At 38.8% G+C, this 17,966-nt stretch overlaps 1 protein-coding gene across 3 annotated transcripts in view; it reads left to right on the top strand.

Moving 5' to 3' along the window:
• Positions 1–7,692, top strand: part of BACH2 (BACH transcriptional regulator 2) — a 397,444-nt gene extending 389,752 nt beyond the window's left edge. For all 3 annotated transcript variants that reach the window (XM_077289718.1, XM_077289719.1, XM_077289721.1), the window contains one exon: positions 3,723–7,692. In XM_077289718.1, coding sequence (XP_077145833.1) covers positions 3,723–4,199 — 477 coding nt within the window. In that variant the 3' untranslated portion in view covers positions 4,200–7,692. The remainder of the gene's footprint in view (positions 1–3,722) is intronic.
• The last annotated feature ends 10,274 nt before the right edge of the window (positions 7,693–17,966 follow it).

The following is a 17,966-nucleotide window of genomic DNA, read 5'->3' on the forward strand; positions in this document are numbered from 1 at the left end:
GATTTTTTTTATTGTTTTATTTTGAATGGGGCGAAAGGAGGGTGATTTAAACTTTTATATTTTTTTTACTTTTTTCATATTTTTTAAAACATATATTTTTTTACTTTTGCCATGCTTTAATAGCCTCCATGGGAGGCTAGAAGCTGGCATAGCCTGATCGGCTCTGCTACATAGGAGCGATGCTCAGATCGCTCCTCTGTAGCAGAATTGCTGCTTTCCTATGAGCGCCGACCTCAGGGTGGCGCTCACAGCAATCCAGCATCAACAACCATAGAGGTCTTCAGTAGACCTCTGGTTGTCATGCCGACGCATCACTGACCCCTGATCACATGACGGGGGTCAGCGATGCGCGCATTTCCGGCTCGATGGCCAGAAGCGCTAGTTAAATGCTGCTGTCAGAGTTTGACAGCGGCATTTAACTAGTTAATATCGGCGGATGGATCGCGATTCCACCCGCCGCTATTGCAGGCACATGTCAGCTGACATGTCGCGGCTTTGATGCGGGCTCACCGCATAATATGTCCGAGGGCAGGAAGGGGTTAAACGTTGTAAGAAATTCCCATTCTAAGAAGGAATTGAAAAAACCCAAGGAGATGCACTATAAGGCCAAGGTCACACTTGCGAGTGCAATGCGAGAAACTCGCACGAGTCTCTCACATCAATACCCGGTACTGCCGCCGGCTCTCGGGAATGGAGCATTCAGCTGCATAGAAATACATGCAGCTGCACACTCTGGTCACGAGTGCCGGCGGCAGTGCCCGGGTATTGATGTGAGAGACTCTTGCGAGTTTCTCACATTGCACTCGCAAGTGTGACCCTAGCCTTACAAGTATGATCCAGCAGTATGTATCTAAACACTGGAAAAGTAGTAAAAAATTAAAAGCAATAATAGAATAGTTACATTTAAATTATACTTCATGATGAGATCTAAAAAATTAAAAAGCTATTTCAGATTTTTTTCTAGGCCTTCTGCCAAAAAATAGAATGAAATAGTGATCATAAAGTAATATAATTTGAAAAATAGTAACAGTAAAAAGTACAGTTTATCACACAAAAAACAAATCCTCACACAACAACATCTATAGAAAAATTAAAAAACTTTATGAGTTTCAGAATATGGTGAGCAAAAAAGTTATTCTGTTTAAAAAGTCATTTTGTTGTAATAGTAGCAAAACGTAGAAACCTTTTTATACATTTTTGGTGAGTCATAAGCATATCAACCCAATGAATAAAGATAACAGCTCAATTTAAAAAAAATAAATTCAGAATTAAAGTTTTTTGTTGATTTTGCCTCCAATTAAAAGTGTAATAAAAAGTGATCAAAAAGCTGCATATACCACTAAATGGCACCAATGAAAACTGCAGTTTGTCATGCAAAGAATAAGCTCAACTGACGGAAAATTGTAAAACATAAATCTGGTTAAATATGGTATTGCCATGTTCGTACTCACACACAGAATAAGTTGAACACTTTATTTGTACAGCACTGTGAATAGCATAAATTTTAAAATCCAGAAAAGTGACAGAATTGTAGTTTTGTTTGTATTCATCCCAATTAAGAGTTAATAAGTTATATGTGCAATAAAATGGTTCCACTGACAACACAACTTATCCTGAAAAATACAGGCCCTTATATGGCTATCCCCACAAAAAAAAATGTAACTATAAAAAAGTAAAAATAAATGACTGGTTTGTCATAAAGGCCAAATTAGCTATGACACTAAGGGATTAAAGGTATTTAATAGGATTTAAAGAAGTCCTCCTCTTTGGACTATATTAAAAGTAACAAGGATGATAAGAACATAGTGAAGTGCTCCACTGCTGGAATCTGAGCGATCAGTTTCTGCGGATGACCAATGCAGGGTGGTTATTTATAGGAATGACCACTAATTTTCAAATGATCAGTGTTTAATCCCTGAGACCCCAAATTAAGGAACAAAGGAGCTGCAGCATGTGCTATTTACACAGAGACAGCCCTGTACATACACGTGTGTACATAGCACTCAGTGGCGTAACTAGAGTTCGATGGGGCCCCAATGCAATACTTGGAACTGGGCTCCCCCCCATGTTGGTTGGATGTACAGTATGTGCCCTTATAGCATTCAAAATCCTATAAGGCCAAATTCCCTCTCCCTCATTATGTAGTGATGTCTCCCATCCTGAGCTCCTTCCTGGCCCCATCCTGATATGTATATACCCCATCATGGTATATATGTTCCCCATCCTGTTATATATATTCCTCATCCTGTTATATATATTCCTCATCCTTGTATATATATATCCCCCATCCTGGTGTATATGTATGTCCCTTATCATGGGCACCATCCTGGTATCTATGTCCCTTATCATGGGCCCCATCCTGGTATATATATCTCCCATCCTGTTGTATATGTCCTTACTCTCTGACCCCATCCTGTTATATATATTCCATATTTTTTTCCCCTGTGCTTGGTTAAAAAAAGTAACCATTACTGACTACCACATTTTTTGTTCTTGATTTCTTTTAGTGCTTCGTAAAGCCAGAAAGTTGCCCTTTAAAACTACTTTAGTTTTGTGCCATGTCTGTGATCTGCTTTTTTTCTAGAAAATTAAGCAACTGAATGAACATCCTCCAAGGCGGGTGATTACATAATTTTTGCCAGGGGTTGTATATATTCCCCATCCTGGTATACGTCCCCCATTCTACCGCTGTTTTTTAATGCATGAAAATTGTTCTCACCTCCCGCCACTCCCCCGCAGCACAGTGTCCACTTCTGAAGCCAGCACATGACTTCAGCATGCAAGTGATATGAGTGCTTGACGTCACTGCTATGCATGCCCATTCATGTACATGCCGACGTCATCTGCTGGCCTCTCATTGGCCAGCAGTGTGTATTACAACGTATGGACCCGAGGACACACATCCAGTTGAAGTTTGCACTGGGTACAGCAGGCCCCTCACCTGTACGGGCCCAGTCGTAACCTCTGAGACCCCGATCTTTACACCCCTGATGGCATGACTGCTGTTTAGTCCCATTCATTTATATATAACTGAGCTGCAATCACAGCTCAAACACCTTTGTGGACAGTGAACTCTTACTATATAAGAACATGGAACTTGATGGAACTTTAATTAAATTGTTAGAAAATGAAAATCTTATGATTGGTTTTTAGTGTCTAAAGAAAGGAGAATATTTTCAAGACCAAGATTTATAGAAAATGTATCAAATATACTATGTATAGTGATTTATGCGTGGCTTAAAGTGTTATACGTTGCAATCTTAGGCTACAGTCATACATCCACATGACACGTTCTAGTGCTGTGTTTTCACGTACATTGCACTGACTCATACAGTATCATATAAGTCAGTTTTAACAATTGATCAATGTATGCGGTCATCAGACTCTGAGCATGTCCTATTCTCATCCATTTTGTGGATCAGATACAGCCAATAAAGTCTATGGGGATATGTGAGACATGAGTGAAACTAAGAAGACATGCCTTGCAGCTTCATAGTTCCAACTGAGTTTCATCCTGTTTTAACTGGTACTTTGCTAAGAGTCAATAAATAAAATGGTCAGTCTACCTACTTCAGTGAAAAAAAGATATGAGAAAAAAAGCTGATGCAATAAGGATGATGAGTTTGTTTCTTTCAGATAGTAACAAAAAGATGTGTAAATTTAGCCTAAAGTAGGGTTAAGACAAAGCTTTGCGATAAATTAACTTTCTTTTTTTCCATTAGGTATGTGAAAAAGAAAAGCTGTTAACTGAAAGGAACCAGCTAAAGGCCTGCATGGGAGAGCTACTAGACAACTTCTCTTGCCTATCCCAAGAAGTATGTAGAGATATTCAGAGTCCAGAGCAGATCCAAGCTCTACACAGGTACTGCCCTGTTTTGAGGCCTATGGATCTACCCACAGCTGCTGCATTCAACCCTTTACCAGCAAGAATAGAGCAAAAACTTATCACGTCCCAGGACGTTGGAGAAAACATGCAGTGCTGCAATGAGCAAGGTCAAGTACAGCTTGGAGGCCACTCAGTTTCTAACAGTATACCAGAGAATTGTATAGCGAGAAGTGTGGAGGGATCTGAGCTTGGTACTTACTCAGAGAGGGAGACGTGTTTGGAACAGAACAGCCAAACAGTGACAGTAGACTTCTGTCAGGAGATGACCGAGAAATGTACAACGGATGAACAACCAAGGAAAGATTTCTCCTAGTGATGTTACAACCATATGGTCAACCAGAAGTCGCCCGTCAGCCTTTGGCTGCCACTGCCTCCACAAAACATTATTGGTGCACACTACAGCAGTCTTAGCAGCAATACTGTTTTATAAGTATTTTCCTCCCCTCTGAAAGTTGGAGATCCTTTCACGATGGTGCTATACCTTGCTCAGGCAAGGGACAAGACAGTGGCTGCACTGTCCTCCTTGTGTTCTATAATATTTGTTAATGTATTCTAATTTCAGATCTTAACAGGGATGGATTTAATACTCATGAAGACCCGACAGCAGCTTATATTCTCAGTGACTCAGTCACAAAACCTATCTCAGGAATTTCTTCAGAATGTTCATTTGTTTTCATTAAAGACCGCTAATCAAGATTTTATAGGTGAACTGTATATAAGTTCTATGTCCATATGCAAAAAGTCCACGCATCCCTCGATGTTCACAACCTAAAACTGGAAGTCAACTCTTCATTTCTGTTCATACAATATCCTACATTCCTTTTTATGTCATTGATGTCACAGACTGCTTCTTATATTTTATTTTTCAGTCTGACACTATCATTTAGTTTTTAATTATTTATAAACCGCTGTATTGGAATTTTTTTTATTATTATTATTACACATGAGCTTTTAAGCGCAACACGGCGCCAGTCTCCATTTCAATCAAGCCGTACTTTTGTACGATTTTTTTCTTACTGAGTTTCTCCTTGCCACATGCACTGAGTTTTGCTGTTGTGTGTAAATTTAACATGACTACATATGCATTGTTTGTATAACAAAGAAAACAAAAAAAAACAAAGAAAATACTCAGGATATTAGGATTTTAGGAACATTTTCTTGCCAAATATTGCATTTACCATATAGTGTAAAATTTCTATTCAAATTTTCCCTAGACCCGGGTACTTTAAAACTGTTCTGAAGAAACAACTTGGATTGATGCCATCTCTGGATTTCTGTAGGTTAAGTATATGAAAAAATAAGAATGCTGAAGGGCGTTTGCAGTCCATCAAACCAATGAAAATCACATACCTCATATTAACAAATGCAGGAATTCTAGAACATGTTTTTTTAACACATCTTACTTTTTTTTTCAAAATTAGTTTTATATTCTGTTTTTAGACAGAATCTGATCCTGGTTTCCCTGGGTGTTTTCCTTAATGACACGGCCACAAACAACTCCTAGGTTGGATCTCATGAGGATTTGCTCTGTTGCTGGTATTTAGATATCGAAAACATAAAAACGGCGGAATTAACTGTTTGTTTGACTTGTTGCTATGCAAATGTGACGCAAAGCAGCTCAGATGTATATTGAAATATTGACCATGTAGTGCACATACGTGCTGCAGCAGTCTGTCAGTTTATTAAGCTTGGCAACATGTATTGTCCCATTTCCTTGCTTTGCCTGTAACATAAAATGACAATGAAATTGCTATTGAGTATATCGAAATACACAGTTGCGGTTTTTAGCTTGAATAAGTAGTGACTTTGTTCTCCAGATTCTCCCCAAATACTGTCAGGTGTCAAAGAACGCCTTTTATCCAGCCATCTGTGCCCCATTCTAGAACGTTAAGTATCGAGACGGTCAGAATTGCTTCCACCACATGAGAATGATTGGGGTAATGGTTAATGAAATATTGTTTATCTGTAGATTATACTGTATTAGTATTATTATTTAACATACTTGTATTTGGAAATCTCTGCATTATGAGAATTATAACTACTTCTCCAAATATTTCTTCCACAGTTATCTGATAGTGTTATATTTAGCAAAAACCATGAAGTATTATCAGATGGCCTAAAGCCATACAAGTAAAGTCTCTGTTTTCTTTGCTGAAGAAAGACTATGAAGATACTGATGCTTCGGTTAACGTGTTGTCCCCTCTTGTACATCCCGTTACACTCTTCATTGACGTTGTATTGATGGCATTGAGTTTTGTAATTATAATACCAAAGTAAGTTTAGAGAGAGCATGTCATATTAATCCAATGCATATGTCATATTAATCCAATGCATGATTTCAGCTGTGCTCCACATTGAAGCATACCACATATATAACATGCATTTTCCCCATAGCCCATTCCAACTATGTGAGGACTGATGGACTTTCGAAACCCAAAATCTAATGTTGTAGTATTTTTATTTCTAGATAACATAGTCAAAAAAGTGAACATTCATTATACAGCCATGTCTTGTCATTTAAATGTGTATTGCCATCAGCCATTATACATCAAAAATAGTATGGTTCCAGATACTGGCCAAAACATCTTTCTGTAGTTAAAGGGAATCTGTCAGCAGGTTTTTGGTACGTCATCTGAGAGCAGCCTGATGTAGGAAAAGGGATTCTGATTCCAATGATGTATCACTTAGTTTAACAACTGCTGCCCCCAGTAAACTATCAGAGTTCATAGATGTAACATGAAGCAGAGCTGAGAAAGCTAACCCCGCCCACCCCAGGCTCTCTGTGTACATTGTCTATTGACAAGTGAACTGCTTACCATGGGAGGGGGTGGAGTCAGGTGCACATCAGACCTGGCAATCATAATCTCCTAGTGATAAAACCCTCAGTGAAAGTAAACAACAGCACACAGTTTAGTAAATGACATATCACTGAATTTTATGTTTCAGCCCCTATCTCCTGCTGTCTTCAGATTGCATAGCCAAACCTGCTATCAGATTCCCTTTATGGAATTTATTTTAAGTTTTACTTGTGCTTTTTGTTGGGAGCTCTTCCTTTCCTGAATGGGTTTGTCCTGAATAATGTTGTAATATACCGTATTTCGCGGACTATAAGACGCACCGGACCATAAGACGCACCCCAAATTTGGGGTGAAAATTGCAGAAAAAAATATTTTTTATAAGATGGGGGTCTGTCTTATTGTCCGAATTTACAGTATCTTACCTGTGGGCTGGTGGTGGCAGAGCAGGGTCACAGGAGGCATGGTGTCGGCAGAGGTGGGGTGAGGCGGTACGGCGTGCACCTGAGCAGGGTCCCTTCCTGCTTAGGTGGGCGACGCCACGGCCTGGTGTCCATGGGAGGGTGGCAGCAGTGGTTACCGGCAGAGGTGTTGGGATGAGGAGGCACAGTGAGAGGTATGGCGTGAGAGGGGTCCCTTTCCCCGGTGAGGTGATGCAGCAGCCCGGTAATGCAGCAGAGCCGGGTGAATCCTGTTGTTACCGCGGTGGCAGAGGTGTGGAGACGAGGAGACGCAGTGAGCGGGGTCCCTTTCCCTGGTGAGTTGATGCAGCAGCCCCGGTAATGCAGCAGAGCCGGGTGAATCCTGTTGTTACCGTGGTGGCAGAGGTGCGGAGATGAGGAGGCGCAGTGAGCGGGGTCCCTTTCCCCGGTGAGGTGATGCAGCAGCCCCGGTAATGCAGCAGGGCCGGGTGAATCCTGTTGTTATCGGTGCGCGCGGCCATCTTCCTGAGGCCGCGCGTTCGCAGATGGAGCTCTGCTGCCCGGGGCTTCAGGAAAATGGCCGCCGCGATCCCCATCTGCGCACGCGCGGCATCCCGCGGCCATTTTCCTGAAGAGCCGGGCATCAGAGCTCCATCTGCGAACGCGCGGCCTCAGGAAGATGGCCGCGCGCACCGATAACAACAGGATTCACCCGGCCCTGCTGCATTACCGGGGCTGCTGCATCACCTCACCGGGGAAAGGGACCCCGCTCACTGCGCCTCCTCATCTCCACACCTCTGCCGCCACACCTCTGCCGCCGCACCTCTGCCGCCACGGTCCACGGTAAGCCTGCATTGCGAATATAAGACGCACCGCCCATTTTCCCCCCTTTTTTGGGGGGGGGAAAGTGCGTCTTATATGCCAAAAAATACGGTAATCCTTTTCAGACTCTAGCTTAGGTACAACAGAAAGCAGAACGATCATTAATTAGTATATATTTACAATTCAGCCTTAGTAGACCCCTATGACATGAAAAGTGTCTTGATGCAGGTGATCAGGTTTTGGCTTACAAATGTGAACTTTCCGTAACGTGAAAAAAAAAATACTTAGCTCCCTTGTATCTGTCAGCTATCTATAAGCCATCAATAACCTATAGGCTCACAGGTTAAACAGAATAGTATATTAATTAAACATTAATGTTTGGGCTTAGATGATAGAAGATTGTATTGAATTGTATAACTTAACACAATCCAAAAAAAGGTAATAGTGAAAACTTCTGTTTCTCTGGTTGGGTCATCATGTTATAATTTCTAACTTATGACACTTCACTGATAGTTGTAGAAATCCTATAGCTTGTGTCAATTAAATGTTAAAAAGATAACAAGCGAAAATGTTTCTTAAAATGTCACTTTCTGTATTACGTCACAAGTTTCCAATAATTGTGCTGGAGACTTGGTGGATACTTAATCTCTAAATTTGTAGCTTTCTTTAATTAACAAAAAAAAGTTAATTTTAGGGCAAGCAAAGCAAGTTTACTTTACAGAAATAGGACAACACGTGGAAAATCCCACATGTGATATAGTAAAAACAAATCTAAATCTGTGTTGTTTTGTTATGTATTCTAGATTACCATGTGTAATCTTCACTCATTGTGTAGTATTTGTGGTGTACACTATCTTGGCTTTGGAATTGTGTATATGTGTATTATTATACCAGTATTTTAATTTACCCCTGAAAGTTCATTTATATGAGCTACTTTCTAAAATATTGACAAGTATCAAGAGGCTATAAAAATGGAAATGTTATGCCTGTTAAGATACCCTAACAATTTATTGCGGTGGTGCCAATATCTGACTCTGGCAACAGATTGAATCCTGTTATAGGTAATTTTTTTTTATTTATTTTTGTATATAATTTATTTGGGTTTTAGTACACATAATGTTTATATATTGTACATGTACAAAGGTTATGCGATTTTCTGCACCGTAACTAACACTTGACTGAAGATTAAGTGGTGTGGCTAAAGAGCAAATGCCTGCATACTACATTAAGCTTAGCAGTGTTTTTACTTTATGTTCTTTTATATTTATTAATATGAAACTTGTGATTCTTGGTGTTCACTTCATTAGGTTCACATTCTCTGTTGCTAACATTTTTACGCCATGTATTATTTTTCTACATGATCCTAATCTATCCTACCCGAGATACTGCAGGCACTTGTTCTCATTTACTTTGCCATATTTCCTGCAGTGACTTCTATCTACTCTGTATTTGATTGCAAGTAATTATCTTAAAAAGAACTTGTCTAACTATACCAAACTCATAGACTTCTACTAAGGTCTTTCATGTTTCACACAAGCATTGCTATCTTTAAAAAATTAACTTTTCTTCTGCTGCTCACTACATGCAAATGAGGTAGGAGTAGTCCGGTAGTGTGTCACTTCCCCCAGACTAGATCTGCCATGGATCCTCCCTGGACATGATTGACATCCTCCATACAATCCCCAGAGGTCGGCACATGAGCAAGATTTCTAGTAGTCCTACCATGGTGAGGATTTGTATGGAGGATGTCACATAAAGGAAGGCTTGAATAGAGGATCTTAGGACTAATTGTTGAAACTATGACCAGCTGGTCTACTACTACTAGTTCATTTTTAAATGATCTCTACCCTTGTGTCAAACATATAAGAACTTACTAGAGACCAGTAATCTTCATATACAACGTAGCAATGGTAATTTGGGACATTAAAGGGACCTGTCAAATTACCTTTAATTTGATAAACAGTAAATTTCTGATTGTACAATTTTCGTTTTTGAATTGGTATCTCGGAACAATCATTTCACAATCATTTCACTTTTATATACAAATTTTTTTTTCTAAAAAGCTATTTTATTTTTGTTAGAAGCTCATGTCTTCTTTCACTTTTCCCGTGCAATCATCACATAAGATTCTATACTCTATTTCACTTGTGTTGTAATGGCTAGCAATGGTATCTGCTAGCTTATATACTAGCATAGCAATTGATATAACAGAGTAGCAGATGCTATCCTTTACATCATCCCTGGGGGCCTAGCTGCCAATCTTATATACTGTATGTGCTGCTTCTCTTTCACCTTGACTGTGTATTCAGTTGAGATTTATGTGGAATCTCTACTTTTGGAGCTCCCCAAAACACAAGCATGAAAGATAAGATGGTGTTCCTCTCAGGAACATCAAGCTATCAAAGTATCATGTGCTCCGATAGTAAACTACGATCAGAAAGATGTTTTCTTCCTCTTAATTTAAATGAGTGCAAATGAATCCTCATGCAGAACAACTTATAGCCAGTCCATTAGTTAGACCTACTTTTCTATTGTATGTAGATAGCAGTAGATAGGAGCTGAACTGAAGCTATTATTAATTTAACTTGTAATAAGTATTGCTTGATAAGAGAACACGTGAACAATGCACATCTATATTGGATGGATCTTAAATGTCTAATGAGTTTTCTGACCGGACTGTTTGGAAAGAAAAAAATAGATTTCAGTTAAATCTACCGATGTCAGAATTTAGTTAAAGTGAATTTATTAAGCTAAACTCTGTTTATAACTGTTAGCAACTACCTGCCTGTTAGTTCTCGGGCCCATAGTAAAAAAAAAAAAAAAATTGTCCCAGATAACCTCTTTAAAGGTTACGCACCATTCAAGTGTGGAGTAGTAGAGGCCCATTTAGCTGCACTAGCAGCTTGTACTGTAGGGCCTCAAGCGATTCTTCGAGGAGTAGGGAGAACAACCTATTTAGATGTTGCCAAATTCACATTTTACCAGTACAAACATTAACATCTCCTTGTATCAGGTAACAGTGTCCTGCTGCTAACAAAACGCTAAATCAAGGTCAAAGGCGTTATCCGGGACTATTTTATTTCTCATGGGACTAAGAACTGACAGACAGGTAGTTGTTAACTACCCATAAATTAAAATACCATATAAATGTTTTCTTCAAAAGAAAAATATTTAGAATTGAGAGTCCTCAGGGAGTCCTCATTCTAAATATTTTTCTATCTACTGGCTAACATGGTACAAAGACATTTATCTTTCCTTTCTTCAAAAGAAACATTTTTATCTGATATAGTGCAAAAAATACAGACCAGAAAGAATATATACAAAAAGTAGTTCACTTGTGGTGCATACTGTTACCTTAAATAGACATTGCTGTAGATCCGCCGGATAAACTCCTACATGCTGAGACACTGCAAGGAGGAACAAGACGCCTGCACACATGTGTGATGTTTCGGGGAGTAAACTCCCCTTTCTTCAAGCAGTTAATAACTGCCTGTTCTCCCCCGATACCCCAGCTCAGCGCGATCACAGAGCGCTCCTGCCAGCGATTCTGCTTCTTCATGTCAATAGAGCAGCTTTTCCTCTTACTGGCTGCTCTATCAATGGGGCATGACTACTAACACCACACAGCTTGGCAGCAATGCCACAGCTGTCAATCAGCATAGCATCAGCAGACAAGCCCTGTTGACAAAGTGTACCAGAAGAGAAGCAGCTGCTGTGTCAATGTGATGTCACCGGAAGCTGCAGGAATAGTCCATGATCGATCTGAGCTAGTAGAAATCAGTGCCGTGCACAACAGGCAGGTTGTTAGCAACCTCCCTAGAACTTAGGCCCATAGGAGAAATATAAAATAGTCCTGGTTAAATCCTTTAAAGGCTATGGTCATTTAATAGAGTAAGTCGTATCCACATAGTTCAAACTGAATAAGACCTCTTTGCAGAATGTGTGATTCACTTTGATATTTCATACTCCTGCTTTATATTATACTCTGCTGTATGTCTTAGTTCTGTATGTCATTTCCAGATGACTTCTTTTCTTGGTCTTGGTGTCTAGTAAGCAGGAGGCATGAAGAAATGGTGCAGTAAACATGCATTAGAATGGAGCCCCAGCTCAATCCATTGTCTATGAGACTGCCGAAGCTAGGTAATACATTTCCCAGATGGGAAAACGCATTTAAATGTGTACATTTTAAAGCAGTAAAGGTTTTTTTTTTGGTCAAAATCTATAAGTCTGGAGTCATACTGTGTGACTGCAGACTTATGAATCCCCTCCAGCGCATGGCATGCGCGCTGCTAGAATTTGCCGGTTTCTGAGCCGAGACTGCAGGGTATGTATGAGTTATACATACTCCTGGTCAGTGCCCATTTAGTGGCCGTGGCCTTGCTCCATACACTTGTATTGAGCGAGGCCGCGCCCGTCTAGCGATGCTACTGTCTAGAAGGTGTGGCTGACTAAAGGGCGCGACCTGTATAAGTGTATGCACACTGGATGGGAGTATATATAACACATGTATACCCTCCAGTCCCAGCTCAGAAACCAGTGAATCCCAGCAGTGGGGGGTTCATAAGTCTGCAGTCACACAGATTGGCTGCAGATTTATCGATTTGGATCATACAAGCCCTTTAATATATTTATTGGAAGTATAAAATAAATATATTAAAAATGCAACATGGCCATTTGTTAACCAGTGGTAACGCAGCTAGCAGATAATATTAATATGTTGCTGTGCAGCGAAATATGAAGCTTACAGAAAGCACTCATTTTACATGAAATACTATTCACCATTTTTTAATTTCCAGTATAAAGTACATTTATACATGCCAAATGTGTACGGTAGAGAAAAGGTCCTGACCTTGCATAGCCTGTAGTTTTTTTTGTTTGTTTTTTTACCAGGGTTTTAGCATTTTGTTGGGCATTACAATTATTATACTTTTGTTAGTTATCTCCTTTGCTTTTTCCAGTTATATACTATCCTCAGTGTAAACGCCTTTTGTTTCCACTTTCACAGTTTGATACAGAGAAGAATTATTTTACATTTTTGCTTGGGTTTGGTTGAATGCTTATGGTAAACTGTATATTATTGTGTATATATTTACATGACTATGGGAAGTATAGATGACATTTCACAAATGCAGTGTGGGTTTCCCCTCTATGATTAATATATTCCTGCGATCATAAACCATTCAGTACATAATTTTAATCCACCTATTTTGGATTAATGAGATGAGACCCTTTACCCATACTATTGATAGTTTATCAAACATTATGATGGGTATAACACCCCCCTTTTTCCATTTCTAAAGAAAAAATATGAACTACAAATATGCTATATACCTAATTTACTTTGGTCTTATAAAGGTTTTTAAGCTAAAATTGTAGAAAGATGGTAGAAAGATTTGTAAAAAGTCTGATTTGCAAATTAACAGTCACCCACAGAAAAAATACAGAAAATGTATTAAAGCCAATTGATTTGTGCTGAAAGAGATCTATCTAGACAAACTACAAACTATCCTTATCTTAAATAGTAGTGATGGTGTTGAAATGCTCAATGTTTATATATACTGTTGTTGTGAAACATCTTAAATTGAAAAGAATTGAAAATAAGAAATAGAAAACTGCACATGCAGTGCATTTTCACATGCAATTTTTGCAAATAGAGATTTAAACTATTGCCTATAAGGATAGGAACAAGACATTTTGTTAAAGTTAAAATTTGGGCAATTTGATCACTTCCTAATGACTAAGAAAAATCTTGTTGATTTTCATCTAAGCTAGTCACCCTAGAAGGTGACAAAATGTAATCATTCTGTCCTTGGATGAATTGCAGAAAATGCATATGTTTTGATTGATTTATCTATAAATAAATATAAACTACTTAAAATATATCCTGAAATAAATAGACTGAACTGAGAAAACTGAATTTATATTTTCTATGCAGAAGCTAAAAAACAGACTAATTAAGTTTACCTGGAGAACATATATTTTATGCCATTAGCTTACTCTATCAAAGTCATTTTGGAGTGGCTATGCTTAAACCTTAAGCACTTTAACTATATTTATTGATTGGTTAGAGAATACACCTATTTAAAATATTATAAAGCACTTGCAATGTCAAAAAGTTGCCCTTATTCAAAGATATCTCCCAAAATACTGGAAGATCAAAATGTAAACCATTGTATATTTTACGTTCACTTTCTATGTTTATAAAATTATCAGTTTCTGTAAAGCAGAAAACTCTAAAAACGGTGAGCAGAGGATCAATATGTTGGACTGTTTAACAGACATCTACCTATTTGCTTATCATTCTTTTTTAGTATTTCAGGGTCTTCTAATTCCTTATAATTAAACACTGTGTAGGTGCCACCTACTCCACTGCAGTAACTGTACCCACATACTGCACATTTTAGCAAAATGTTTAGTGCTCTTTTAGATCCCCCTTCTCACATAGCAACTTTTTGACACCCGGGTGTACACTAGCTGATTATATGCACAAAGTTCTATTAGACTGTATTCTAAATGGCGGGATATAGCTATGATTCCAGTCCTACCTAGTCACATAATGAAAGGTTTCAGAAGATGACACTGGCATTTGCAGGGTATTTAGTGAGATGGTAGGTTACCAATACCTCTAAGCTAGCCATTTTGGAAATGATAAAATTAAAACCAAACAGGCAGCTTTTGCTATACTTGAGCTAGATAGCCCTCAATTGGTATGTAATTAACTCTCTTCTTCCCAAAAAAAATTTAGTTTAGAGGGTACAAAGTAATGCAGTAAAAGATGCAATCTGTACACTGAGAAAGAAGTCATGACAAAACTTTTGATAGCAAACTGCAAGTTTTCAGTTTGTCCATATAGTTGATATGTACCATCCTGGTATAATGTTCATCATCTTAGTATAATGCTCCCATCCTGGTATAATGTCCCACATTCTGATATAATGTCCCCATCCTGGTATAATTTCCCCATTCTGTTATAATGTCCCCATCCTGGTATAATACCCCAGTCCTGGTATAATACCCCCATCTAGGTACAAAGTCCCCATCCTTGTATAATGCCCCATCTGGTATTATGACTCCATTTTAGTATAATATCCTGGGCCCTTTCCATTCTTCTCCAGCATATATTTAAAAAAAAAAAAAACAATTCTATTCACCGTCTTCAACTCCCATGCAACGCAATGTCCTCTTCCGGAGCTGGCTGCTGAACTCTGGGTACCATCATGGGTAAGCACGTGACGTTACTGCCATGTGCCTCTCACCACTAGCAAGTCGACGTCAGGCTCTGTTTGACCATCGACTTGTAGAGAACAAGCAGGTCTCTGCACCACAATACATTGGCGTCGGCGGGCTCCCCCACCCAGCATAGGACTGGTCACGGTCGCATTGTCTGCAACTGTGATTGTTACACCCTTGGTAAGATCTACAGAGCATAGCTGAATAAATTAAATGTATGGTTATAATGATCCAGTCCATTCATATTATTGCACTGTTTATTAGGCTCTTCAAATAGAAATGGCAGATCATTTAGACTTAATAGAGGTTTTAACCAGTTAGATTTATTAATACTGGCATGAGATTTGAGCTTGATGCCATCAACAAATCGAATGTTCATGAATCTTTCTCTGGATGTGTGGGGGCACATGGGGCTTCATGAATAGGTTAACCTGAGCATCAGAGATAGTTTATAATCTATTATAATCCCCCCCACCTACTTTGGGTAAATTGCATGTATCATCAGTGCACAGAACATAACTATGTTGTGCGTTGAAGAATCCAGCAAATTCTTTCAGTAGAGATCACTGAAATCAGAAATAAGTGACATCACTAGTTCCTCCTCCCATTGTACTGACTCTGACTGTAGCATAAGACTATACTCCCTGTATGTAGGTGACTAATGCACTTAACCAAAATGATTGTGTTCTTATGTGAGCGATTTCAAAACCCTGAATTATTTTGCATGTTTTACTCGAATTCACTTAATATAAAATTTCCATTCATTTTCCATATGCAGTAATTTAAGCCAAATACTTTAATTTTCCCTGAGATATATTGCACATCAAAGCCTGATGTTTATTTAGTGCGTGTCTGTGAACGATATAGTGTAGCTGCATTCATCTGCTTCTTGTAAATAACGCTGTGCGATATGATTTGCTTACCATATATATATGTGCAGTAAAGTAACGTATTTATAACAGAGAAATACAGTAATATTTAATGACTTTGGCAACCTCTAGGTTGCTGTATAACCGTATATATTGACCCACTGTCATAGGTGTACATAGGAAGTATACATGCTTATAAATCGAGGATTTATGAAAACATAATATGCGGCAATGAAATTATTTTTATTCTTGCAAAACATATGAAAAAACATTTCATGCTGTCCATTTTTTTTAGCTGTTCAGAATTTTGAGACCAATTCATTTTCAGTGTAAAACAATGTATTATTGCAAGACCCTTCAGTGCTTTGCAGGTTAAATGGTTTCAGAATGATGCAGTGAGCAAATTACTGATACTTTTCATGCCAATCTACTTATGTTTAGCTCTTCTTGGGTAGTATTATTAGACAGTGTCTTGGGTTCCTGTATTTCTGCTATTATTTGCTTGTGTACGCAACCAAAAAGGCAAATGCGATAATTGTGAATACATGGACAGATATTTGTTGACCTCTATTATGACATTTCAGTGTCTAGAATCATGTTGGGTGCCATATCTGCCATATCTGTACCTGCTATCTGTACGACAGTGGCAGACACACTATTGGGTCAACCTATACAGTCTCAAAGGGGCCCATAAGGGAAAAGGGTCCACATCCACCTCCAACGCAGGTGGAAATGTGCATTATGATAAGCTATTAGACTGCAAAGGGCCCATATATTGTTCTTGCAGAGGGGTCCTATTCTGCCTGTGTTCTGCTGTAAACTGATTCAATTTTGACATAACAGTAGGAAATAGACTTCATGAGCTGTACAACAATGCCTCGTGCCTGGGCACTCAATACATGGTACCGAAACTAAGACTGGGAATTATTACGGACATGCTTGGGTGGTTAGCCTCTACTTAGAGCCTCCATTCTGATTTTGCCCATGGCAGTCACCCAGATTCCAGCATCTACTTTTTCCAGTACCAGTAGTGTGATTAATTTGTGGTGTTCCTAACTGATGCCCAATGGTTTTTTGGGTAATTGTGAATAAGTGTTTTTTTTGGTTGTATGTAACACAAAATAGTTGTGAACTCATTGAGTCTGAAGGTGACACTGTTCTTTTGTATGAATTTCCCTTTTGAATTAAGTTTTAATGAAAATTGAGAAGGTTAAACCTGTAACGTATTGGGTGGAGGGTTTTTATTATCCCAGTATGAGGTGGCGTAACACAGGGAGGATGGTCCTTCCCATGACTAGGTTTAGGCCTAACCAGTTTATTGTTGTACGTCTACAGCCAAGATGAGAAGGATGCTTTGGCAATTCATAAGTTTAAGGGTTACTCAAAGGTACCAAGAGAAATCAAAATATTAATTTGTATGTATAATAAAGCTAAGCACTTAAATACATATTGACTCTAGGTATTCTTATGTTGCTGACTATGATCCTCACAACTGTAATGTCAATTTATTATAAAGCTAGGCTGTACTCATTCACTTCTATGAAGGTGCAAATTTAGAGCTCTAATCCTACAGTGTAACATTTTTGCTTTGAAATATTAGTGACATTTCTGGCTGCATGAAGCATCTTAAAATTTGGGTTATTTCTTTTAGAACAGGCTGCTTGGTCTTTCATTTGTTCTTCTCAATCCTGCTCTGTTGAGGCCTAGAATTGTGACTGACTTAACTGACCAAAGCAACACCCCTACCTTCTGCTAGCAGAATTTTAAAATGTAGCGGTTGTAGAACTAGTAGGAAACAAGTGCACCTATCATTTTTTTGCCTTACAAGCTTCAAACTCCATAATCAAACAGGGTTTTTCTCAGTGTATGCAAGTGGAGGCCTCTACCTCCCCTTCTTCCCTACACCCCAGGTCAAACAGAATGGACAGTTTTCACACACATC

Source organism: Ranitomeya variabilis, chromosome 2 (genome assembly GCF_051348905.1).
Source record: "Ranitomeya variabilis isolate aRanVar5 chromosome 2, aRanVar5.hap1, whole genome shotgun sequence".
Lineage (NCBI taxonomy): Eukaryota > Metazoa > Chordata > Amphibia > Anura > Dendrobatidae > Ranitomeya > Ranitomeya variabilis.